This window comes from Pipistrellus hanaki (assembly GCF_964339955.1).
Source record: "Pipistrellus hanaki genome assembly, chromosome: X".
Taxonomy (NCBI): Eukaryota; Metazoa; Chordata; class Mammalia; order Chiroptera; family Vespertilionidae; genus Pipistrellus; species Pipistrellus hanaki.
In genome coordinates, this window is record NC_140524.1 from 7,476,357 (window position 1) to 7,502,538 (window position 26,182).

The 26,182-nt window shown below is 48.1% G+C and overlaps 1 protein-coding gene across 2 annotated transcripts in view; it reads right to left on the bottom strand.

The window, feature by feature from the left end:
• Positions 1-710: 710 nt before the first annotated feature.
• The window catches only part of SMC1A (structural maintenance of chromosomes 1A), a 32,110-nt gene continuing 6,638 nt past the window's right edge, over positions 711-26,182 (bottom strand). Inside the window, exons 6-25 of one of the 2 annotated variants that reach the window (XM_084871024.1) lie at positions 24,911-25,169; positions 24,673-24,813; positions 22,973-23,055; positions 22,597-22,804; positions 21,533-21,718; positions 21,270-21,449; positions 21,023-21,169; positions 20,790-20,927; positions 19,922-20,042; positions 19,720-19,822; positions 16,346-16,487; positions 14,946-15,091; positions 14,701-14,854; positions 13,577-13,687; positions 6,379-6,535; positions 5,498-5,652; positions 5,234-5,385; positions 3,991-4,060; positions 3,614-3,724; positions 711-3,240 (exon numbers count right to left, since the gene is read on the bottom strand). In XM_084871024.1, the coding sequence (XP_084727150.1) occupies positions 3,157-3,240; positions 3,614-3,724; positions 3,991-4,060; positions 5,234-5,385; positions 5,498-5,652; positions 6,379-6,535; positions 13,577-13,687; positions 14,701-14,854; positions 14,946-15,091; positions 16,346-16,487; positions 19,720-19,822; positions 19,922-20,042; positions 20,790-20,927; positions 21,023-21,169; positions 21,270-21,449; positions 21,533-21,718; positions 22,597-22,804; positions 22,973-23,055; positions 24,673-24,813; positions 24,911-25,169 (2,848 nt within the window). In that variant the 3' untranslated portion in view covers positions 711-3,156. Of the gene's footprint in view, positions 3,241-3,613; positions 3,725-3,990; positions 4,061-5,233; positions 5,386-5,497; positions 5,653-6,378; positions 6,536-13,576; positions 13,688-14,700; positions 14,855-14,945; positions 15,092-16,345; positions 16,488-19,719; positions 19,827-19,921; positions 20,043-20,789; positions 20,928-21,022; positions 21,170-21,269; positions 21,450-21,532; positions 21,719-22,596; positions 22,805-22,972; positions 23,056-24,672; positions 24,814-24,910; positions 25,170-26,182 lie in introns of both variants that reach the window. The other variant, XM_084871023.1, reaches the window with a different exon arrangement.

The window sequence follows — 26,182 nt, forward strand, 5'->3', positions numbered from 1 at the left end:
GGGGAGTGTGCAGGAGGCGACTGATCAATTATTCTTTCTCATCCTCTCTCTCTCTCTTTCCCCCTTCCCCTCTGAAACCAATAAAAAATATACATTTTAAAAAAGAAAAAAGGTTGAGAACCGCTGATATAGACGGTTCCCCACACCCTACTGAAGATCCCAGAAGCAGGGTCAGAGCACGGAGCTCTCGTCTCTGGCTGTGGAGGTGCAGCAGGGAGCTCCTGCTTTTGATTATAAGCCTTTCTGCGCGACCTTATTTTCCAACCTGTGTACATATTGCTTTGACTTTGAAAAAGGAAGAAGCTTCACAAGTGAGTTCAGTGCAAATCCGAGGCGAATGACCACCCTCAGTGGAGAAACCCCAAGACGGAATCGGAGGGCCCGAGTTCAACTCTGCTATCTGGGTCACTCACCCTTCCTGGGCGTGTTTCCCCCTCTGGAAACGGGAGAACAGCAATCGCTGCCTTCAGAGGCCTGCGAGAATGTGTCAGCCAGTGCTTCATCCTCCCGGCGCTGCTGCGGGTAGGCTTCTGTGAGCTCCTTTCCTTCAGCGGGAAACTGAGGCCCATGCAGGAGACGGAACAGGCTCAAGCTGCTACAGCTAAAACCTGAGCCAGGGTGACCCCCAAACTGCGCTTACAATTATGCCATTACTTCCCGAACTACGGCACACTGGTGGTATGGGGCTTCTTTGATTGAACACAGACAAATTTGTTTTGATTATACCTTTTAATATGCATTAAAAAAACAACATAACAACACATAAAACCCGTGGTTTCACGATGTCACTACTTAGGATGAAAATTGAAATACATGATTTTAAACCTAAGACAATCTGAAAAAAAATATTGAGTAAGTGGTACAGGAGGCCAATTTGGAATTATCTATTAAAAACAAAAATATAAATAGCCTATGACTCTTTCAATTCAATTTCTAGGCATCAATCACAGGTACATTTTCACACACACACACACACACACACACACACGATGATCCTATGTATTTTGTAATATCAAAACCAGAAAACAGCCTTATGACGGCAATCTATACAGTGATTACAAAGGATGACATGATCTATTATTAGCAACATGCACTGATCTCAAAAGCATTAGGCCAAGAAAGCAAATTACAGGACATGTCCATGTCCATATATACTGTCTGCATTAGACACAATAACATTTCCAACCCATTAGTATATGTAAAAATCTTAAAAGTCTAGCTAGAAAGATGTACAACAAACGGAACAGCAGTTAAGGGAGGGAGGGCAAACGGCGGTTGAACAAGGCTAGTTCTGTTTATAATCATCTAATGTCTTAAAAAGAGTGGATTCGCGGATGACTTGAGTAATGAGAACTGACTTAACTTTGCAGAAACAATGCAGTGAACAGATCGGGACAGGTCTGTGGTGTGTGCAAACCAGCAGAGACTGACCTCGTGGCAGCAGGCTGCGCCCAAAACGAACATCAGCGTGTTTGGCTGGGGTGTGGCCCAGGCCACCTCTCCCTACTTCCTCACCATTCAGGCCGGGGCCCTGGGCACCCCGTTCTTATACAGGATCGAAGCTCCAGATTTCCTTAGGCCGTCCACGTACAGGTAACCCCGCCCCCATCGGTGCCCGGGACTCTCCTGGTAACCAGGACGTTCCGCGTCCCCAGATTTGGAGGCTCCTTCTGTCCCTAACAACAGGGATCAGAGGCCCTCGGGGACCCAGGCATGAGAAGGCGGTGGGCTCCGAGCAGGGATAAGGCCTCCAGTGAGAAGCTTGACATCATCAGATCCTATGTGAGGTAGGTAAGATTGTGAGCCCTATTTGACAGATGGGGAAACAGCCAGGCGCAGGAAGGTCAAATGACTTGCCCAATGTCACAGGAGCGAGTGATTAAAAACATGGGACTAGGGCTCCTCGCTGGGAGCACGCCCGCGCGCTTCCTGCTTTTCCTCACCCCACCCCAAGTGCATTGCCATTACCGCCCTCGCTCCCAAGCTCCTAGGGCCCTTCCGTTACCTCTACTGTTTGGTTTCCTGCACCCATTTCTTCTAGGAATTATTTTTCCTACCTCGGGATTTCAAAAAACGGGACTAGAACCTGCAACTCTCTGTCCCTGGAGCCCGGGCTTTGCGCCCAGTGCCTGACCAAACCCTACCAACTTATCCAGGCCCAGCTCCGATCCGACCTCCTCCAGGAAGCCTGGAGGTGGTGGGCTCCTCAAATCCAAAGTGCCTATACGTGATTCCGCTGCCACAGGAACTCCTGAACCCGACGCATCTCCTGAGGAGGGATCACACGACTCAGTTCTGCATTCCTAGCGGAGAGCCTGACAAGCAGCGCGCTCACTATGCCTCTGATAAATACACAAATAAATGCAAACACAAATGAGGGGATGCAGGCAGTCTCACGTGACTGCCCGACTCCTTCCTATGAGATCCTGAATACCTTTGCCCAGTTCTGGGATGCAGTCATACGAAGCTCTCTTGGAGTCAAATTCAACCTAGGTCCTTTTTTTTTTTTTTTTTTTTTAATCCTCACTGGAGAAATGAGGATATTTTTCTGGTTGATTTTTAAAGAGTAGGAGGGAGGGAGGAGCGGGGGGGAGAGAGAAACATCGATGTGAGAGATACATCGATTGGTTGCCTCCCACACACACCAGGACCAGGGGCGGGGGAATCGAGCCTGCAACCCAGATAAATGCCCTTGACTGGGAATCAAACCCAGGACCCGTTAGTGTGCAGGCCGATGCTCCAACCACTGAGCCACGCCAGCCAGGGCCAACCTAGGTTCCTTCTAAAACGAGTCTCCAATATCATTATTTTGCAAACACAACCACATGCACACACACATACCCACACACAAGCAAAATGCAAGGAGTTCCATAGACCTATGTAATGGGCCGATGGAAGGCAAGGTCTGGGGGGAGGGGATGGACAAATGGCCCTGTTTAGCTCAGCACCTTCCAGAGGCCTGGATGCTCCCTGCAGCTCCGGAGTTTTTGCTCCAGACCTAACACCACCTCTGTTCCTCTTGGTACTCAGACAGCGGCGCCAAATCCCACGACAACAGCAAACAAGGAGAGGAGAGAAGGGAAGGTTGAAGCCAAATATCCAGAGATTGGCAGATGGGCAGCTTAGGGATCCAGAGAGGGTAGGAGGGCGGAACTGCTACTGCTCATTGGGATTGGGGTTGGCATCTGGGTACTTGGTGAGGTCAAAGGTCAAGACTTTGCTGATCACACAGTCCCCTTGCTGAAGGAGGAGAGAGAGAGAGAAAAATGAAATTGTAAGGAGGGAATTAAGAGGGGTCCAAGAGTCCCAGGACTGGGGGCTTCAAGCCCTCCTCCCTAGCAGTGGTTCTCTCTGGGTTTTCTCCCTGCCCACCCCTGCGTGCTGCTGCTGCTCTGTCTGGCTGCCTGGGCCTGGCCTTGCCATTTGTCCCCAGGTGCAATGGCCCTGGCCCGCTGGGGTGGGTAAGCCTCCGGGGCAGAGCTCCAACCAGCCCAGACGGCCAGTAAGGAAACTGAGTCTCTGGCTTCCCCGCCTCGCACCCCTTCCCTGTGGCCTTCCCGCCCTGCCCCGGGGAGTCAGGCAGGGAGTGGGGCTGGCTCCACGCCCACCCTACCTCCGGGTAGACGCCAATGAGGCTCTCGGCCTTGGTGTAGAACTCCTCCTTGAGAGAGATGACGATGGCCTGGAAGTTGCAGGTGGACTGCTCCTTGATGTAGTTGGCCACCTGTGGAGGGGCCACCGACACGCAGCAGGCTGAAGCCTGAGTGATGCCTTACGTGCTCCCAGCCAGAACCAGAAGCAGAGGCGGGGGCACAGGCCGATGAGATACTAAGAAGAGGCCACTGACTAGCAGGGCGTGAATGACCCTGGGCCCAGCCTCCCCACAGAGAGCAAACAGCAGGACAAGCTAGGGCACACTCAAGATCTGACCCCCCAAACCCAGCCCCAGCCTAGGGGCCTCCCTGGCGGCCCCTCTTCCCTTGCACCCACCTTGCCAATGTTGGTGTTATCCAGGGCGGCATCAATCTCATCCAGGACAAAGAAGGGGGCCGGCTTGTAGCTGGGGGGAGCAGGAGGGAAGGGGGACCAGTAGGTGAGTGACATGGGTGGGGTGGGGGTGGGGCAGAACAGCCCAGGGCCCATCACACAGGCCAGATTCCCCTCCAAAGGCCAACAGACCCACTGAGCCCTCCGCAGCACCCAGATCCCGTAGAACCAGCAGACACGGCCCTCCCAGGCTGACTGGGAAGGTGAAGCTGCCCTAGGCTCTGGCCATACTCACCAGGCCGGCTAGAACTAGTCTGCTCCGCCCACCTGCACCTTGCTCTCATGTCTGCCTGCCTACACACATATTACACAGTCCGCCTGTAATGCCTCCTCTCTCCCTGGCCAATTTCTACTCATTCTTTTATAATTGATTGCAGAGAGGAAGGGAGAGAAAGAAACATCAATAATGAGAATCACTCAACAGCTGCCTCCTGCACGCCCCCCTCCTGGGGATTGAGCCCACAACCTGAGCATGTGCCCGGGCTGGGAAATGAACTGTGACCTCCTGGTTCATAGGTCAACACTCAACCACTGAGCCACGCCGGTCGGGCTCTCCTCATTCTTTACATTTCCTGCTCATGTGTTACCTACTTTACCTCCAAAAGCCTTCTCTGGCCAGCCCTATCCTTCTCCAGAGTGAGTGGTGCCCCTCCTCTGTGGTTACAAAACCAAGCTCACCGCCTGCTTACACATCTGGCTCCCACTAACCCACAAGGTCCTTGAGGACAGAGACCGTGTCTGATTCATCTGTGACACGAACAGCCCCAGGGGGTCTGGTACAGAGTGGCCCTCAAGAAACGCTCACTGAATGACACTGTACAATCCAGCACTAGGTTGTGGGGGTCAGGTTCAAGTACAAGTGGCATTCACGAGGGGAAGGTCACGGTATGCTTCTCAGGTCAAAACAGGCTTCGCAGAGGAACAGGAGGAGGAGGAGACGTGAAGGGGCGGTAGGTGACGGTCACGCCGTATTTGCATGGAAAAGACTGATTGGCCAGCAATCACGTGAGCCACACCCTGGTGGGAGGACTGAAAACATGCGGGGCAAGTGGGGGCATGCTGATGGGGGGAGGAGGGGGGGGAAATGGGGCTAGGAAACCAAGGCCAGGTGTGGTAGTAGGTAGGGAAACAGGGGTGCAATCCCAGTCAGTCTCTTCACCAACTGCCCTGGCGGGCACAGCCTCACCTGTGAATGGCAAAGAGCAGCGCCAGCGCCGCCACGGTTTTCTCCCCGCCTGACAAGTTGTCCATGGGCCGGAAGCGTTTGCCGGGGGCCACGCAGTTGTAGTTGATGCCGTCCAAATAGGGCTCCTCGGGGTTCTCAGGGCCCAGGAATGCCTAGGGCGGAGGCAGGTGAGTGAGGACTTCGGTCTGGATGGGGATGTGGACAGGAAGCCTCGAGGGCAGCTGAGGGTGACAGGGGCTGGTTGGATAAGGGGCTCCCGCCTACCTGGGCACTGCTGTTGCGGGACAGGGCCTTGTAGATCTCATCGATGTTGGTGGCCACGGATTCAAAACAAGCGTTGAAGCGGTCAAAGCGCTCTTTCTTAATCTGTTCGAATGCCTGCTTGGCCTTCTTGGCTCGCTTTCGGGCCGCCTCGAACTCTGCCGCAAGGGAGACAGGCGAGCCCTCAGTGCCGAGGCTCCGCCAAGGCTGAGGACCGTGCTGTCTGACAAGGATGACCCGCAAATGACAATCTACAGAGCAGCGATACCCCGCAGAGGGAGACAGCGCCTGGGGAAGAGGCCCAGGGTGATGGTCCCACCACCAGCTGTAACCGGTGGACTGGCCACGTGATGCAAAGGAAGCAATATGGGCTTGGAGCCACATACACATGGGTTCTTCCCTGGGCTCTTCCAGCAACCAGTTGTGTAACTGTCGCAGGCAATTCGCCCTCTTTGAACCGCAGCAGTTTTTCCTATTCTATAAAACAGGTGTAAAACCCTAACCGGTTTGGCTCAGTGGTAGAGCGTGGGCCTGTGGACTGAAAGGTCCTGGGTTCGATTCCGGTCAAGGGCATGTACCTTGGTTGCGGGCATATCCCTAGTGGGGGGTGTGCAAGAGGCAGCTGATCCATGTTTCTCTCTCCTTGATGTTTCTAACTCTCTCTCTCTCCCTTCCTCTCTATGAAGAATCAATAAAATATATTTTTTTTAAAAATCAATAAAATATATTTAAAAACAAACAAACAAAAAAAAAAAAAGTGTGATAACCCCTACTGTTAGCCTCCTGGGAGTTTCAAGTAAGAAAGCATGTAGAAACGGGAGCTCTCGGGATGTACAGCAGGCCCCTGTCTTTATCGTGGCCCAAGTGAAAGGGGGCAATCCTACCGTCCGAGGTCTCCTGGAACTTGTCCCGGACACTCTCCAGCTTCTCCATGGCCTTCATGTTGGGGGCGGCGATCCGCTGCAGCACGCTCTGCTGCTCGTTCAGCTTCTGCTGCAGCGTGTTCATCTCCTGCTTGATCTCCTCCTCGGCCTGAGCATCCTGCAAACCCCAGGCCCCGTGACATCAAGGAAGGCCGGGGCCCATCGCCCAGCCCCCAGAGATGCCTCACTGCGTGGGTACCCGCTCCTGAGCAGAGTTCAGGCTCTTCCCCAGCTCGGTTCCTCCCACAGTAACCATCCCGCCCTCCCCGGAAATCACAGGCTGGTGCTGCTTTCTCATCTCTTCTCAGCCCTTCCCCCCAGCCTTGTCACCGTCTCCGTCTCTCAGGAGCAGCTGGTGGGGCCCCTCGCTGGCTCTCAGCCCAGGCCGGGAGCCAGCACCATCCCAGGGTGACCTCGAGGCGCCCACGCAGGCCGGCCGGGACTGTGCAATAAATAACCAGATCACTACATCTGAGCAAATTCCACTTGAGTTTGGTTTTAGGTTTTATGGATATTGCGCTGCGTGTCTGGGCTTGTGCCGCCTTTCTGCCGCTTTTAGTCAATAAATATTTACTGAGTGCCTTCTGAGTTCCAGGCACCAGGGCCTGAGAACCTGGGAGCCACGGTTCCTGTGCTCACAGAGCTGGCAGACTCACAGGGGAACACATGCAAGTACTTGATCGGGACACTACAGGGTGACACCAAGACTCTGATCAATAGACACGGGCCAGCACGCAAGGTCACCTACTCAGACTCTGCAGCCAGGGGGGGCTTCTAGGAACGTGCTAAGCTCAGGCCTGCGGACTGAATGGTGAAGTTGGAGAGAAAGAACAGGCTTCTACACAGACGGGGCATCGCATGCAAAGCCAGGGGTTTGCTCATAGTTTTTTTCAAGGAATTGGAAGCAATTCAAAAGAGTAGTCAGCCTTAAAAATGTCACTGGGTGGAGATGGGCAAAGGGGGGGTATGGGGTCATCTGTAATAGTGTCAATAACGACAACATTCAAAAGCCCCTCCACCCCACAAAAAAGGCAATTCAACACGGCAAAAGTAGCAACTGAGTGTATGTGTGTGCACGCGAGTGCATGCTAGGAAGAAGAGGCAAGGCTAGAGGCACGCGAGAAGCCTGATGATGAAGGGCCTTGTAGGATTTAAGAGGTTTGGACTTCATCCAAAAGATGTGACGCTCCACCGAATGCCTTGAAGCGCAGGAGTGACATGACTATATATATAAATATATTTTAGGAAAGCCCTTCTGAAGATTTCTAAATACCGGTGTGAAGTGGTCTCCAGGATGGAAGCGAAACACAAAAGGTACTCGACGCAATGCTACCTTTCATCTGAGAGCAGGAATATGAATATATTTGCATACAAATGTATTTGTCTTTCAAAAGTACAGCAGCAAAAAAAAAAAAAAAAAAAAAGGATAATCCAAGAGCTAATTAAAACGGTTACAGAGAGGATGAGAGGTTACGGGGACAGGAAAGGAAGCTCAACATCTCTTCATGTGTCTTGTACTATACTTTTGGGTTTAGAACCATATGAAGACTACATAGTTATAAGAAAGAATTCAACCAAAATGTGGAAAACACTGGGTAAAAGAATTGCTGGGTGGAGTGACTAGGTCGAGAAGGTGAAGGCATTAGCTAAAGGACATATACGAATCCTCCATGGACACAGAAGTAGTTTGGTGAAGGCCAAGGGAGAAAAGGCAGGGGTGGGTGGAGGTGGGCAAAGGGGGGAGGGGAGGACACCTGCAATGATGTCAACATTAAAATTTTTCCACAAAAAAAAAAAATTAAAAGCAATTGTTGGGGAACCAGATATTCACAAGATGCCAAAAAATCACCCCAAAGTTTTCTAACTATGTTCAAAGGTAAAAGTGTTCGTTTGGCGTTGAGAGATCTGGCCATACCTTAACTGAGAACCAAACTTAGCAGCATGAATATGGGGCATCCTGACAGTATGTGCCTCCTTGCAGGACGCAATCCAAAGTGCAAAGCATCACCAAGGAACTGTTCTTGCCAAAAAATTACTTAGTAACTGGAAGCCATCAAGCCTCCAGAAGAGATCAAACTCCCAATCACAGGAAGAGCAAGTTAAGCGACATGAAAACAAACTGGCATATCTATAACGTACCCCCAACATATCCATTCTTTGAGACAACACATAAAAATAAATAAAAAAATAAAAAGACCAACACACAGACTCTTCAAAAGATCAGTTATGAAAAAAGGTGAGGGGAATATTCCACATTAATGGAAATCAAAGGGACAGAAGAACCAAAAGCAACATACAATTGGATCATAGTTTGGTGGGGTTTTTTTTTAAGCTTTTATAAAAGACACTTTTGAAACACATAGGGAAATCTAAATGCGGGCAGGATATGAAATATGAAATTACTATTACTCTTCTTAGGTATAATATGGAATTGTGATTATTCTCAGGATGCTGAACCATTCGGAGTTGAAGCCTGCAGCTTCCTTCAAACAGTTCAGCAAAACACAGAAAAAGTGTGCCGTGTACAGGGAAGGGGATCGAGCTGAGAGAGAAAGCACACTGAAAAATATTCATTGGTGAATTTAAGGTGAAGGGCATATGGATGATCACTATACTATCCTTTCAATTATTCTATAGGTTTGAACGTTTTCAAAATTAAAGTTGGGAATAATTAATCACAATGCAAAAAAAAGAGCAATCCCTTAAAAACTAAAAACTAAACAAAAATACCTGACTATATATTAAGTTGTTTAAACCCAGAGAATTCTTTCAAATTACTTTAAAACAGAAACACATGTCCAATGAGCTATTCGCTTAACAAAAAAAGAACCTCAAGGAAATCTTAGACAGCATTCAAAAGTTAAATTGTTGCTAATAGTATCTTATTGTGGTTTCCAAACTCTTACAGAGTAAGATAAATATGTTACTATGTTAGTGTACTGGCAGCTAAGAACCAAGATTTTTTAGCAGGAGTAACTGGAGACTCAACCATAAAATCAATGATGTTGAACTATGAGAATTACTACCGTGTTTCCCCAAAAATAAGACATCCCCTGAAAATAAGACCTAGTGCAACTTTGGGAGAAAAAATTAATATAAGACACTGTCTTATTTTCGGGGAAACAGGGTATTTAAATTGGAAGTATCAGTATAAACTTGTGATACATGTTCCTTCCAAAGAAAAAATATACATTTTGTAGCTCAGTCTACCAAAAAGTTCTAGAAGCACCAAGCAACCCAGCAGTTCTAAGCACTCCAGTGTCCAGACGGTTGTCACTAAATAATAGCATTTTCCGACTAAAAGAAGTCAAGAGCTTTTCAGAGAAATGGCTAATTCAGGACATGGGGTAGGAAATGCAGAGAATGAGTCTGGAAATACCAAGAAGCAAGAAAGATATCAAAGACGACAAGAGCTGTGTCAAAATGACTCAGAAGCCAACTTGAATGAGTTCCCACTGGCCAAACAGGCGAAAATTTGATCAGTAAGAATCACCACCACCACGGAGTACAACATAGCAAATGTTGTACTCCGTGGTGGTGGTGATTCTTGTCATTATGAACTTAAACCTCTAAGTTCATAATGACAAGAAAACAATTTAGTGGACGTATCTTGAGAATGCCACAGAGAGAACTCATTAGCTTATAAATGGTAATACAGGGAAAGAATCAAGCATATATATCCTGCCTTTCCTACACAAACTATACCTCAGGGCAGTGGTCAGCAAACTCATTAGTCAACAGAGCCAAATATCAACAGTGTAACGATTGAAATTTCTTTTGAGCCGAAACCGGTTTGGCTCAGTGGATAGAGCGTCTGCCTGAGGACTGAAAGGTCCCAGGTTTGATTCTGGTCAATGGCATGTACCTTGGTTGTGGGCACATCCCCAGTAGGGGGTGTACAAGAGGCAGCTGATCGATGATTCTCTCTCATCAATGTTTCTAACACTCTATCCCTCTCTCTTCCTCTCTGTAAAAAATCAATAAAATATAATTAAAAAAAAAAAAAGAAATTTCTTTTGAGAGCCAAATTTTTTAAACATAAGCTTCTTCTAATGCCACTTCAAAACAGACTCGCCCAGGCTGTGGTATTTTGTGGAAGAGCCACACTCAAGGGACCAAAGAGCCGCATGGGGCTCGGGAGCCGCAGTTTGTCGACCATTGCCTCAGGGTAACCAAACAACTGATGAGAGAAAAATCTCTCTTTACAGTATTCTACATAATAAAGAAACTGTGACCTCCTGGTTCATAGGTCACCGCTCAAGCACTGGCACAAGAGGAAGACAACCAATCAAAGTGTCTCTCTCACATGGATGTTTCTCTCTCTCTGTCTCCCTCCCTCCTCCCATCCACTCTCGAAAAATCAATGGAAAGAAATTTAACTCACTCCCTCAGGTGGATAGATAAATAAATAAATAAATAAATAAATAAATAAATAAATAAATAAATAAATAAATAAATAAATAAATGGATAGGGCTAACAATATCTGAACCCAGTGATCAGGATTGTTTTTCTTTTTTCAAACATACACAAAAACGCAGAGAATTTAATGAACTCCCATGTACCTATTACCCAGCTTCAATAATCATCAACTCAGAGCAAATACTCTGCCATCTACATCTAATTCCTTTCCATGTTCAATTATTTTTAAAACAGATCTCAGAAACAGCATTGTATCCATAAATACTTCCACTTGATCTCGAGAGCGGGGTTTCGGAATTTCGGCACTGCTGACACTTGGGGCCAGATGCACGGGTTCTGTGGGGGCTGTCCTATGTGCGGTAGGTGTTTCACAGCTTCCCCAGATGCCGGGAGTAACCTCCGGCCCAGTTGTGTCAAGTGGGTGTGAGGATTATCTCCAGACATGAACACATGTCCCCTAGGGATGCAAACTCTACCTCACACTCCATTCTGAACCACTGTTATAAGACAGGACGGTTAAAAATAAAACCCGAGGGGGTTCAATTGGGGGAAAAGGAGACATATGTAAAACTCGAGAAATATAAATAAATAAATAAAGCCCAATACCATTCACTCGCCTAAAAATATTAGCAGCAATTCCTGAGCATCATAAATTATCTGGTCAGTGTTCAAATGGTCCTGATTGTTTTGTAAAAAAAAATTTTTACAGCCCTCGCTGGTACTGTTCAGTAGTTAGAATGCTGTCCCTAGCACTGAAGGGTCTCGGGTTCTATTCCTGGTCAAGGGTGCATACCTGGGTGGTAGGTTCAATCCCCAGCCCCGAGGGTGTGTGTGCAGGAGGCATCTAATTGATGTGTCTCTCTCACATCAATGTTTCTCTCTCTCCCTTTCCCCCTCCTTCCTTTCCACTCTCTAAAAATATCCTTAGATGAGGATTAACAAAAACCAAAAGCAAACCAAAAAAATTGTACAGGTTTTTAAAGCAAGGTATACACATTGCTTTAAAGCAAGGTACACACAAAGTAAGGTATACACATTGCAACTGGCTGACAGGTCTCTTAAATCTCATTTAATCTATAAATTCCCCCTTTCTTTGCAATGGACTTAAATGAGAGCCTCATATTCCGATGGGTTGATTTGTCTCCTGTAGTCTATAAAAGTTCCCCCTCTGTATTTATTTTCTTTCTTCATATATATATATATATATATATATATATATATATATATATATGGAAGAGAACAGGTCTTCTGTCCTTCACTTTCCAGTATGTATTTGGCTGAATGCATCCCTGAGCTTTTATTTCACATGTTCCTTTGGCACCCATGTTTCTTATAATTGGTGGTTATAAAAGCTCGATCAGATCCTTGAGTTTTTGGCAAGAATATTTCATAAGAATGTTGAACAATCTTATCCTGACAAAGACAGGATTGGCATTCAGTGTCCACTGATGCGACACAAAAGGAAGTTTACAACCACAGAGTACCACCTATGACGTATTCTTGTCAAAACTAAAAAATGAACCTGAATCCAGTCACACCCTAGACTTAACTACCGGTTTACAGAAACACAGGGTATAGAACAACATGTTAAATAACATGATGGGACATACTCAGCCAAATTTGGAATGCAGAAAATTGTGCAGGTCCAATGACCCAGTTTCTTCCATAAATAGGAAGAGAGAAATGTTACAGACTAGAAGAAACCAATTCTAACATATGGACCTCACTTGAATCCTGATTTAAACACAAAAACTGTGCAAAAGAAAAAAAGATATTTATGGGATGTTCACGGGAATCTAAACATTTACTAAGTATTAGATGATATTAACGAGTTGTAGTTACGTTTTTTAAAGAGTCCTTCCAAGAATGGAATAGCTGGCATTTGATTTAAATAAAATAGGCCAACTGGGAGATGGAAGGGTATAAAAAACAAGATTGACCATATGTTGCTAATTGCTGAAGCTGAGTAATAGGTACCTGGGGGTTCATTATAGCATTCTCTATATATTTGAGAACTTCCATAATAAGAAGTTTTTAAAAAATCAATTCCCTCTGCTATAATGATGGATTGGAAGGCATCAGAAGCTATTTAGGAGGCTCCTGTAGTCCACGGGAGAGGTGAGAGGGGCCTGCACTAGTAGGAACAGGAAAAAAGAGAATAGCTATTTAGGAGATAGAATGGATAGGGGTTGGTAATTCACTGAATAGGCCAAGTGAGAGAGGGCATCTAGCATGAGGCTCAGATTTCTGGTTTGAACCTGTGGCCAGCTCTAAGAAGGGGTAGATTAGGGGAGGAGGGCTGGCATCTGAGACACCTGTGGGCCCTAGCAGAGAGATGGTAGCTGAAAGAAAGATCCAGGAAGAGAAAAAGTCAAATGAGAAGAACGCCTGGGACAGAGGGCTGAGGAACCTCTGAGCTCTGTCTGTTCAGGAGCCTGTTCTCTGTGTGTGTATGGAAGTTCTCAAATATATAGAGAATGCTAGAACGAACCCCCAGATACCTATACACGGAAGGGGAGATGAGCAGTAGGCAGGGAGGGGCGCAACTTGAGGTCGGGGAGGAAGATGTGCTGGTTTATCTGTGCATATAGGGGGACACCCTGGATAATAACTCGACCCTCCCTCTCTTGCCAGCTTGTCTTTCTTTCTGGCCCTGGTCTCCAGAGGGTCCCCAGATGAGCTGACCCACGCTCTGGACAGTGGGAAAATGTCCGCCCAACCCCCGTGGCCGATCCTCACCTTCAGATCCTCACACAGGTCGCCGTAGTCGATTTCGATGAGGGCCTCTCGTGCATAGATACTGGAAGTTCGCTGAGAGCCACTCACGGAATCCTCCCCCTGGGAGCTACCCTGCAAAGGCAACGCGAAATGGAATGGAGCAGACTGGCCAGGAGAGGGCCCCTCTAGAAGGGGCTGGGGCTCCCTGGCAGCCTTCAGTGACAGAGTAAGCACCTTGTGGCAGGATGGCAGCTTTGAAGGCAAAAAGATCTGAGTTCAAAATCGGGCTCTAGTGCTGCCTAAGGCTTTGATCTGCTGCCACAGATCCACTGGGCTTTGTTCAAATCATGCCGTGGGATCCAAGCTCTCTCATCTCTCACATGGGCAATGCCTGCCTGGCAGAGACGTGGTTTGGATTAGATGTAATTATGTCATATGGTACCTTGAGCCCTGGTGCATTTCTGGTGTGCACAGTATTTTGCTGATTTAAAGTGAAATGCTTTTTTGGAAGAGGGGACGGAGGAGGACATGTGGGACTGAGATATGTGTCCAAGTAGAAGACAAGACCCACGCAAACCTCCTCAGTTAACATTCCCACACCTTGCTACCAATCCTCACTTCCAGTGGACAAAATGACTTGGCCCTTTTATCAGCTAGAGGCCCTCCCTTTCCTACAGCTAAGCTTTGTCGCCTCTGCATTGCTGATGTCCCTTACCCAACCCTCTCCTGGCCAACCTCCCTCACTGCAGCTAAGCGATCGTCCCTCAGGTCCTCCATCTTCCATCTCCCTTTCCTCTTACCTAATGTCCCTCAATTGCTGCTCCCACCAACATCCATCGCCTACAGGAGCTAACAGCTCAACTCCTAAGGTTAGTGATTGAATGTTCTCCTGGCTTACCTCCCTCACCACCTACGGGCATACAGCTCTACCCACAGTGCAACTTCCCTGTCACACCAGGCCACCACCTGCCACCTCACCCGTCTCCACAGCCCCCCCTGCCATCCCTTCTTATGTTTCACCACCCTTCTCTCTTTCTCTCTCTCTCTCTCTCTCTCTCTCTCTCTCTCTCTCTCGTCCTCCCCGGCCACTTGCACACTTTTAATGTTGCTCACAGCCCACTCCCAATACCAACCCTGACACTCACCTCTTCCTGGCTTATGTCGTCCATGGTGCCTTTGGACAGTGGTAACTTGATGTCCTGCATCTTGCAGGCCTGTAGCAGGTTGTGGCGGTCGCTGCGCTTCTGTTCAAGCTTGGTCTCAATGGCTGTCACCTCCTTTTGTAAATGCGTCATTTCCCTACGAGGATCCAGGGACACAGGTGAGACCCAGATCCAGCAGGCTGCCTGCCATACCTACCTGCCCCAACCCCAGGCCTGAACCCACTCACTTGTTGGCGCCCCCCAGTTTCTTACGAATCTCCTCCATCTCGTGATTCTTGTCATTCACCTCGGACTTCTTGGCCAGGTGCTGGTTCTTCAGATCCTGCAGCTGGGCCATGGTCTCATCTATGATCTTCATGTGTCTTTGTTCCTCCTGGTCCCGGCAAGGGGGGCAGGACAAGAGGTGAAGGCTTCCCTCTCTCTCCTGGGATCTCCCTCTGTCCCCCCTTTTCCGTTTGGGGGAGCTCTGCTTTCACAAACCTCTCTCACCCCTCAAGCTTCTTCTAGCTACTCTACATGCTCTGGTGGCCCGTTTTACCAGGTGCTAACTGCAGAAGTTCAAACTACAGGAAAAGTATTTAGCGGGGATGACAAAAACCACTCAAAATCCCACCAGCTAGAGATAAGCAATCAATATTTTAGCCGATTTACTTATAGGACAGATCCACAAAGTTAAGGCTAGACTATAATGAAAACTTGATATTTTGACTTGTTATTCTGGTGCATCTTTGCCACATCAAAACTACTGTTGTGAACTATAGAATAACATCAATGTGTTTTTTCAAACCCACACAAACAATATGGCGGATTTTTTCTATGAGTACACATACATGAATGCTGAAGTATTCAAGTTAACCAATACTTGCAGATTTGGAAGATACACACTCCGTGCAGTTTGCCCCGGGAAGAATAAAGGGGCTGGGAATGAGTGGTCAGTCACAGGGGACTATAGTCTGATTGTTTAAAAGGGGTGTTTTGTTTTCATTTTGATCTTAAAGTCACATAAAGAGGACATATTGACAGCTTACTCTCAAATGTCTCATAAAAAGTATATGCACAGCTTACTGAAACCAGTTTGGCTCAGTGGATAGAGAGTCAGCCTGGGGACTGAAGGGTTTCATGTTTGATTTCGGTCAAGGGCATGTAGCTTGGTTGCAGGCACATCCCCGGTGGGGGGTGTGCAGGAGGCAGCTGATCGATGTTTCTCTCATCAATGTTTCTAGCTTTCTATCCCTCTCCCTTCCTCTCTGTAAAAACTCAATAAAATATATATTTAAAAAAAAAAAAAAAAGTATATGCACAGCCCAGACAGCATGGCTCAGTGGTTGAGCATCAACCTATGAACAAGGAGGTCACAGTTCAATTCGCGGTCAGGGCACATGCCCAGGTTTTGGGCTCTATCCCATATGGGGCATGCAGGAGGCAGCCAATCCATGATTCTCTCTCATCACTGATGTTTCCATCTCTCTCTCCCTCTACCTTCCTCTCTAAAATCTATTTAAAAAATATTTTTTTAAAAGAATATGCATGCACAGAGAGTCTGGAAAAGCAAATATGGCAACATGGTAATGACTAAGGAATCTTGGTGATGGGGACATGGAGTTCTTCTCATGCTCTCCTTCCTCACCTTCTTGAGCTTTTCTATCTCATTCTCATCCTTTTTCACCGTTTGCTCCCACATGTGTACTTTATCCTGGTCCTCCTTCAGTTGGTTCTTTTCAAAGTCCAACTGGATGCCCAAGCGAGTCTTCTGATTCTCAAACTCCAGACTGTGGGGAGAAAGGAGAACTAGGCCCAGGATGTAGGGACCCAGGGTTACTGCTAAATCGCAGTCACCACCCAGCCCATCCACCCACACCCACATAAATAAAACTGTTCCCTGAAGTTGGAGGACTAAGTTCCTCGGCCAGGCCTTGTGCAAATGGCACCAGCCAGGGGGAACCGCGCCAAAATGCAGTAGTCTCCCTTTAACCGCTGCGGGACTCCGGACCCTCCACCCACAACTTCCTAGGTGGAAGCACAGAAAGGCCCACCTCAACCCACCAGCTGTAATTCCTATTTACTAAGCTTCTGTGTGCTTCACATACATTGCCTCTAATCCCCTAACAACAGCTTCACAACTAGGCATTATCCTCATTTTACAAATAAGGAGACGTGGGCCACAGAGCTAATAAATGGCAAATGTGAGACTGAAACCCAGGTCTCGCACCAAACCCAGGCTCCTTCTCCTGTGGCAGTGGTGCAGTCTGGTGTGGTGGGATAAGAGGATTGGTATCCCAATTCTGCCATTTACTAGTCGTGTACTCTCAGGCAAGTTAGTTATCCTCTCCGTGCCTGTTTCCTCATCTGTAAAATGGCAACAATAATAGTACTTACCTCGGAGTTACTGGGAGTTAATATGTATAATGTCCTTAGAACCATGCCTGGCACCCAGTTAAGGACTCAGTAAACTGTAGTTACCATCATTACTGCCAGGTATTCATCTTATATTGACTCGTTCCAACTACTGCCCATACATGTGTACCCCCACCCCAAGATTCCAGAACTTCTAAGGGGTAGTAGAGCTTGGGTATAAAAAAAAAAAGAGAGAGAGAAAATACTAGATTCCTGCTACTGCCCTCCTCGCCATCTCTTCAGAACTCAAGAACATGTAACCAGCATCCAGATATTTCCTGCGGCCCCACACCCCCAATGTGGTGTCATAGATGCTGCCAGATGTCATGCTGGCAGTTTAAACCTATTAGTCACTATAATCCAAACGAGATGTAATTGACTCTATAATTTTGAGCTATGCAATTTTAAGTCCAATCTCCTAAGCATGACTCATAAAGCCCTGTGATCTGGCCCCCGCTGACCTCCCCACCGTCCCCGCCTTCCACCTGACCCCGTTTCTGTGCTGCAGACATTCGGAACTCTGTAGTTTCCAGAACAAGGCGCGGCGATCACCTCAGAGCCTGCTGTTCTCGCTGCCTGGGACTCCATTTCATCACTCCTTGTTCTGGAAACCTTTCCCGGAGGCTGTGAGCAGCTTCTTAGTTTCCTGTACACTTTGCTGGATTCCTCCCGTTTTAGCCGTTGAGCTAATCGCATCCCACAGTTCCTAACGCATTTAGGATTGCTGTCTGTGCAAGACCCTTCCTTTGTCTCCTCCGTTCCACTCCCTGATTGTCACTCCCCTCATCTTCTTTACAGTGAGCGTGCACTCCAAAGCAACAGACTTACATATCTACATGAACATATGTGCACAGCCATAAAATGCATATCCTTGTAAAATGTCTTTTTTTTTCAATTTACACGAATGCATGGTGCTGTACATTTATACAGGGCACTGCCCATAAATCTAGTTCTTGCTTTAAACTGCCATGTAGTGTTCAGGAGTCTGCAGATTCATCACATGTAACTTATACTTTCCCCAGTGATGGCTGTCTACATTGCACCAACAGCCGACTGCCAAATTATGACAAGATAAACCACCCTGAATGTGTCCCCTTTGCGACCCTGCGGCAAGACCCTCCGAGATACATACCCAGGTGTGGCTTTGCTCAAGTCACAGGACTTCCGGAGACTTATTTTCACTGAATACCTCTAGATGGTTGTCATTTACATTTCTCTGATTAGGAATGAGACTGAACATCACTTTGTAATTAGCCAATCAAGCTTCTCTTTTCATGACATGCTAACTGCATCCCCTGTCCACTTTTCCATTGGGTCTCTTGTTTGGATTTTTCCTCTTGTTGATTTGAAGTTCCTTGACCATTTCCTTTGTATTTCCTAGCTACCTAAGGTACAGTATTGATCATACTAATCTGAAGTTGCTGATCTACTTGTTTGTCTCCCGTACTATCAATACTCCATAACTCAACTCACTGAGGGCGAGTTTCTAAACTCAATTCTATATCCCTTGAGCTTGGCTAGGGGGTAGAACAATGAATATTTAATATATGGGTTGAGGGCTATCAGAGCTGCCAATTGAGGCCCAGGGACCAGCAGATAAACTCCTTCAGGGAGACTCATCAGCCTCATCCCCATCTCCCACCCCCCTCCAATACCTGGCACAACACGAGTCCTCAAGAAAGGTCTGCTGAACAAATGAATAAACCGAAGTGGGGAGGAGAGGAAAAACTGTTGTTTTATTCTTACTATTCTTCTAACCTAGAACTTTGTTGCTCCTCGCCTGCATTGCCTATCAGGATAATGACAATAATAAAAGCTAATATTTGCTCAGCCAGTGTGGCTCAGTGGTTGAGCGTATACCTATGTATGAGCCTGGGGGGTCAGTTTGATTCCTGGTCAGGGCACATGCCTGGGTTGCAGACTCGATCCCCAGTAGGGGGAATGCAAGAGGCAGCCAATCAATGATTCATCATTGATGTTGCTCTCTCTCTTGCTCTCTCTTCCTCTCTGAAATCAATAAAATATATCTTTAAAAAAACACAAAACAAAACAACACTTCAGGATTATTTTAAAAAGCTAATATTTATTGCTCTTAGTAGGTGCTATTATGCTAGATGCTTTGTAAGGATTATTTCACCTGATCCGTCCAACAATGCCATGCATGACACAGGTATCATTATCCCATTTTATAGATAAGGAAATGGGAGCTGAGAGAGATCAAGTCACTGTCCAACACAAGTTGTGGAGCTGGGATTTTTAAAATATATATTTTATTGATTTTTTACAGAGAAGAAGGGAGAGGGATAGAGAGCTAGAAGCATCAATAAGAAACACCCATCAGCTGCCTCCTGCACACTCCCCACTGGGTATGTGCCAGGGCAACGCTCCATCCACTGAGTCAAACCGGTCAGGGCTGGAGCTGGGATTTAACCCAGGTAAACCACATTTCAAGTTGGCACTCTTAACCACTGGACTGTGTGACTCCACCTCCCTAATGTCCCTGTTCTCTAAGGCTGACCTATAATAAACGCCCATCTCTCTAAGAGCTGCTCCCAGCCTCAGGATGTCAGGCTGGGGTCCCAGAGGCACTGCAGTCTCTACACTTACCGCTTCTTGGCGATCTCATTCTGCCTCTTCACCTTCTCTTCCTCAAACTCCCGAATGTTACGCACACCAATCTCCCGACAAAACTCTTCAAACACCTCATCCTCTACCTGACAGAAGCGAAGGAGGGCAAAGGCGCTTTGGGTCAGAGTGTGATTGCAGGCCCAGCCCTGCCCCGATGCACACGCTGGCCTGGCTCCTCCACCAACCTGGTTCATCTTCTCCTTCAAGTCTTTCATTTCCCTCTCTCGGCTCTGGATGATCCTCTTGATGTCATTGATGCGAGGCCCAAAGTTGGCTAGCTCACTCTCCAGCTTGGACTTTTCCTGCAGGAAATGGGTGGAGAGGGTAAGAAGAGACCAGGCTCCTTAGAGGAAGGAGCCACCGGAGCTCCCTGGCCATGGACGCAAAGGGCTAGCTCTTCACACGCTGAGAGAACGCGACTTAGCGCCAGCCAAAGCTCCAGCGTCTCTCCAACTACCACAGAGCTTCAGAAGTTTGAGAAAACTCACACTTTTTAATTTTAGAAAAAGGCAAAACTACACACACACACACACACACACACACACACACACACACACACACATTACATAACCTTCCAGGGTGGTCTGGGGAAGCATGTCATGATCAAGCACATTAACATCTAGAAGAGCACCCCACACAGGGACTGAAATGTCTGTAGCTCACTTTCAATTCACTTTTAGAAGACGCTCCAATATTGATTAAATGAATTAATTCTGCTAATAATAGCCCCTAATATTCACTGAGCACTTACTGGGAGCAAAGAATCAGGCTAAGCACTTTACATGTACTAACTCATTCATTCTTCACAATGACCCTAATAAAGCAAGTAGTATCCTAACTACCATCTTATAGCTGACGATAAAAAACTTACACTGATAGGTTAAGTGACTCACATCATGTGACACAGAGCCAAGATCTGAACCCCTGGCTGGCTGACTTTGCGCTATGCTTAGTTCCCTGGAGCAGCCTGGGAGAGAGGGGAGCGGGACAAGTCCCCTACCCCCCGAGAAAGCTGGCCTTTAGAACACAGGGCTGGGGCCACAGCCCACCTGCAGGTTCAGGGCTAGATGGCGCGTCTTGGTCTGCTCCAGGTCGCTCTGGGAGTACTTGAGCCGCATCTGCAGCCCGTGGGCCTGAGACTGCACCTGACGCAACTCTGCCTCTTTCCGCTTGGCCTTCATCTGCTCCTGAAGTGGACAAGAAAGGAGGGCGAGGTGGTCAGAAGGCGGCTGGCCTGAGCTCAGGACCCCCCCTCCCAGGGACAGCGTAGCCAGTGGCTTACTTTCAGCTCCTCTGTCAACCTCTCCTTCTTCTCTTTCAACTTGTCTACCGCCTTCTCGTCCCAGCGCCGCGCCTTGGCCTTCAGGTCACTGGCCCCGCCGGAGATCACGCCTGACTTCTGGAACAGGGTCCCATCCAGAGCCACCGTCTGCACACAGGAGGGAGAACAGAGAAGGAGAAGCTGAACAGACGGATCTCCAATACCAAGCCAGCCTGCCCCGCTCCAATCTGGGCGAGGGAACCCGTACCTTGTGGCGCTGGTGGCCTCCGAAGGCAATGCGGCGGGCATCTTCCACGTTGTCACAGACCAGGGCGTTGCCACAAGCGTACTGCAGGGCCTTTTTGATGTGGGGTGGCTCGTAGCGAATGACATCGATCACCAGCTTGGCCCCCTTCAGCTCCCGGAGCTTCTCATCGGTAGGCTTCACCTGGAGGAAGAAGCTCGGTAGGTGGCAGAACAGGGGGGTCTAGGAGGAGGGTCCTTGGCGCACCGTCTTGACACCAGCCTCACCTCCAGGTAGTCAAGAGGCAAGAAGGTCTCGGGCTCCCCACGCTGCTCCTTGATGTACTGAATACAGTCCCGGCCTGTCTTCTCCGAGTCCACAATTATGGCATCCATGTTCTTGCCCAAAACCTTGGTCACGGCGATCTGATACTTCTTTTGTGTGGGCTGGCAGAGGTCAATCAGGCGGCCGTACTGAGCGAGGCACAAAAGGAAAAGCAAGCCTGAGACCTTGGGGAGCTGGCTCAGAAACCCCAATGGCCAACGTGGGTAGATCAGAGTCTGTGGCAGGAACATAGCCCCCGGGCTATGAAGAAAAAGCCTACTCTGACCCCAAGGCAACAAGGACATCAGACAGTCAGATCTGAATCCAAAATCACCCTTGCTGAACCTCACTTTAACCATTTCACACCCTGCTGCCTTCCCAGACATCCTACATGCATGATCTCAAATTCTCACCCACGCCCAGCAAAAGAAACCTCTTTTCCCAGTTCATCTGCCCCCGTTCTCCCCAAACCAACCATGGTTCCCTAAGAATTATCAGATGAAGGGAAAGATCTTCAAGGGCAGGGCCTGAGCCTAATTCGCCCATATAAACTCCCCAGCAGTGTGAGGAAAGATCAGGAAATATTTATCGAGCCCAATTAAGCTGAACCCAGGGATGGGATTCCAGATCAGAAAAAGCCAGGCAAATGAGCGGGTTGGTTCATAGCAAGGGAACTCATATTGAAGCCTGCACAGAGCTACTTCCGGGGAGACTGATTTCTGCCCCATGGCCTCTCCCCCTTCCAAGGGTCTCTCTATTCTCCCTGCCTCCCACAAGAGTGGACACAGCAAGACGAAACCTTCAGGAAGAGGCAACCGATGTGATAAAAAGAACACGAGGTTAAGAATCGGAACAAGTTGGTGTGAACTGCAGTTCTTTCACTCATAAGCTGTGCTCTCGGGCAGGTCAATTTAACCTCACAGTTCCCCCAGCTGTAAAAAATGGAATTAACAGGGCTGCTGGGGAATGATCTGACCGAGTGTGAAAGCAAGTGCTCAGGAAATGAGTTTTCTCTCTCCGCTCTCACCACGGAGCCTGGATAGAGACGTTTGATGCTCTCCATAATCTCTGCCTTGCGCTGCTGGCGGCTGCTCTCCTGGCGGTCGATGCGGGCGTCCCCCAGCTGCTCCATCACCTGGTTCAGCTCCTTATTGATCTCATCAATACGCCGCTTGGCCATCTCCACCTCCTCCGTCAGCTCCCCCTCCAGCTTCTTCTGCTCCTCCAGAGACTGCCTATAGAGTAAGGGGACAAAGGAGTTATCCTGGCTGGTCAGGAAATACTTCCGGCTCAGAGGGCCTGGGAGGGGGGGGGGGGGGGGCCTCTGCCTGGGGAGGGTTGGGATAGGGAGGGTTCACAAGAACAGCCCCAGAAGTAGGAGGCAAGGCTGTAGAGCCACATACTTGCTAGTCATGATGTACTCCTCCAGTTTCTCAATCCGCTTCTGATTCTCTTCAATCTCCCGCAGCTTCTGCTTGATCTTGGCCTGGAAGAGAGACAAATACACTCCATCAGCAAGGGCTGAGCAAGGGAACTCCAAGACCATGGGGCCTGGGCTTACAGCCCCTATGTGCCTGCTTATCCTAAGCCCAACAGTCCAGGACAATGTCATTACTGCAGGCCTACTAAAAAGCAGACACTCAGCCCGGCTGGTGTGGCTCGGTTGAGAGATGTCCCATGCACCAAGAGGTCACCGGTTTGATTCTTGGGCAGTGCACATGGACAGGTTGCAGGCTCGATCCCCAGTAGGGGGCGTGCGGGAGACAGCCCATCAATGTTTATATCTCTCTATCCCTTTCCCTTCTTCTCTCTGAAATTAATAAAAACATTTCTCTAAAAAAGCAGATACACTGACAGTGCTCGGTGAGCTCTGCTGACGCGGCCTCCCAGGGCCTCCCCAGCCTGGGCTCTCTTCCTCACCACTGAGGGAGGCTCAAACCAATGCCGGGGAAAGCTTTCTGGGCCTTTCTGCACCTGTTTAGTCATCTGTGAAATGTAGGTAACCGCCACTTCAGAAATAATGTGATTAAGTGCTTAATATAGGGGAGCTATTAATATTGACACCTACCGCCAAAAGAAATGCTTAGCAGAATACCTGGAATGCTGAGTTCTTGGGGTAATATGACAATTTTTCCTTTCTTTTTTGTTTTCTTTTTCTTTTTATTTATTGATTTTAGAGAAAGGGAGAAACATAGTTTTATTGTTCCAATCATTTATGCATTCATTGGTTGATTTTTTTTAAATTTTATTATTTATTTATTTAACACATATGTATTTTTTAAAATATATTTTATTGATTTTTTAGAGAGAGGAAGAGAGAGAGATAGAGAGCCAGAAACATCGATGAGAAAGAAACATCGACCAGCCACCTCCTGCACACCCCCTACCGGGGATGTGCCCGCAACCAACATACATGCCCTTGACTGGAATCGAACCCGGGACCCTTCAGTCCACAGACCGACGCTCTACCACTGAGTCAAACCAGTTTTGGCTATTTAACACATTTTTATTGATTCCAGAAAGGAAAGGAGAGAAACATCAATGATGAGAGAGAATCGATTGGCTGCCTCCTGCAGGCCCCTACTGGGAATCGAGCCCACAACTCGGGCATGTGTCTTTGACCAGAATTGAACCCGGTCAGTCCACAGTTGACATTCTATCCACTGAGCGAACCAATGGTCTAGGGCCATTGGTTGATTCTGACAGGGGATTGAACCCACAACCTTGGCGTATTCAAACAATGGTCTAACCATTGTCTAACCAACAAGCAAGGGCCATAACACTTTTCTATTCTTGTTATTATTTCACTATCATTATTATTAGGACAGTAAATGAAGTATACTTGATAAGAGTGTGGGCTTTAGAGCTAGACTGGCCAGGTTCATATCCTGGTTCTGCCACTTAATAATGAAGTGACCGTAGGCAAATTGCCTCACCTCTGTGCTCTAGTTTCCTCATTTGGAAAAGCAGACATTAAATGAGTGAATACATGTATAGTGCCCAACACACAGTAAGTACTTGCTCCATGTTAGCTGTTGTCGATACAATTAAGATGATCATCCTTTTCTCTGGACCATCATCCCCAATCTTGTAACATGCCCACCTCTGTCTCTACTTTCTTCCGCTCTTCCAGATCCAGCCGGTCCTGGTCAGCTTTCTGGTCTCGATTGAACTTCTCCAGCTCCTGGGCCAGAGTAGCTGCTCTCTTGCTGGCTTCTTCTTTCAACCGGTGGTATTTCTTCACCTGTGTCAGAGACAGGGAAGGAGGACACAGATGGCCGGTCAGTCCATGTCAGCCCAGCAGTCTCCCCATTCTCCCCCGCAGCCCTCCCAGAGCCCACCTGATTCTCCTCCAGGGTCAAGTCTCTGCCCTGACTCTGACTCTCCTCTTCCATCCGCTCCTCAAACTCCTGCCGGGCTTTCTCCACCGAGAGCATCTCCTTTTCCAGCTCATCCATGTCGCCTTTACGCTTCTTGTAATGCTTCTGAGCGTTCTGTAGGGACTTCTTAGCTGCTTCCAGCTTCTTGATTTTGTGGGAGGTGTTCTCCTTGGCTTTGATGTATTGAGGCCGCTTCTGGTTCAATTCTGAGTCCTTTTCCCTTTTGTCAGAGGGGAAGGAAAGAACAAGGAAAGAACAAGTCAGCACTGTTGGGGAAGGGAGGGTTCCTAGGTTTTTTACCCAAAGAAAGGGATGCCTGAGCCCCACACACACACACACACACACACACACACACTCTCATACGCGCGCACACACAGCCAGCCCCAGGGAACTGCCTATGAATAAGGACGTGATGTCCCACAGGTCCTCAAAAAAGGGGCTGATTATTCCCCCTGGGACCTTCTGCCTGGCGTTCCAGGCCCTCCATAAGGTTAAAGCTGCCACCCTGGCCTCAACCAGCCAGGCCAGAACCCTCATAACAACTCTGAGAATATCCTGTGTTAGCGGGCCCCCATCTGAACTAGCCTTTTAAAATTCCTGTCCCTGCCCTAGCCAGTTTGGCTCAGGGTGTAGAGCGTCGGCCTGCTACTGAAGGGTCCCGGGTTTGATTCCAGGCAAGAGCACGCACCTTGGTTGCAGGCTCCTCCCCGGCCCGGGCCCTGGTCAGGGCACATGCAGGAGGCAACCAATCGATGTGTCTCTCTCACATCGATATTTCTCTTTTTCCCTCTCCCTTCCACTTTTTCTAAAAATCAATGGAAAAATGTCCTCAGGTGAGGATTAAAAAATGACCTGGGATTCTCATCGCTTCATCACCCTTTCGAGTTCTCCCTCTTCTGAGCACCTATCAACCCAGAGCCTGAGTATTTAAATACTCTATTTGTCTAAAATGCAAGTCAAGCCCTAGCCGGTTCAGATCAGAGGCTAGAGTGTCAGCCTGCGGACTGAAGGGTCCCAGGTTCGATTCCAGTCAAGGGTACATGCCTGGATTTCGGGCTTAATCTCATTGTGGGACAGGCATGGAGGAGGCAGCCGATCAATGATCTCTCTCATCATGGATGTTTCTACCTCTCTCCCTCTTCCTCTCTGAAATCAATAAAAAATATATATTTTTTAAATAATTTAAAAAATAAAAAATAAAATGCAAGTCAGGGGGAGAATAAAGAAACTAGC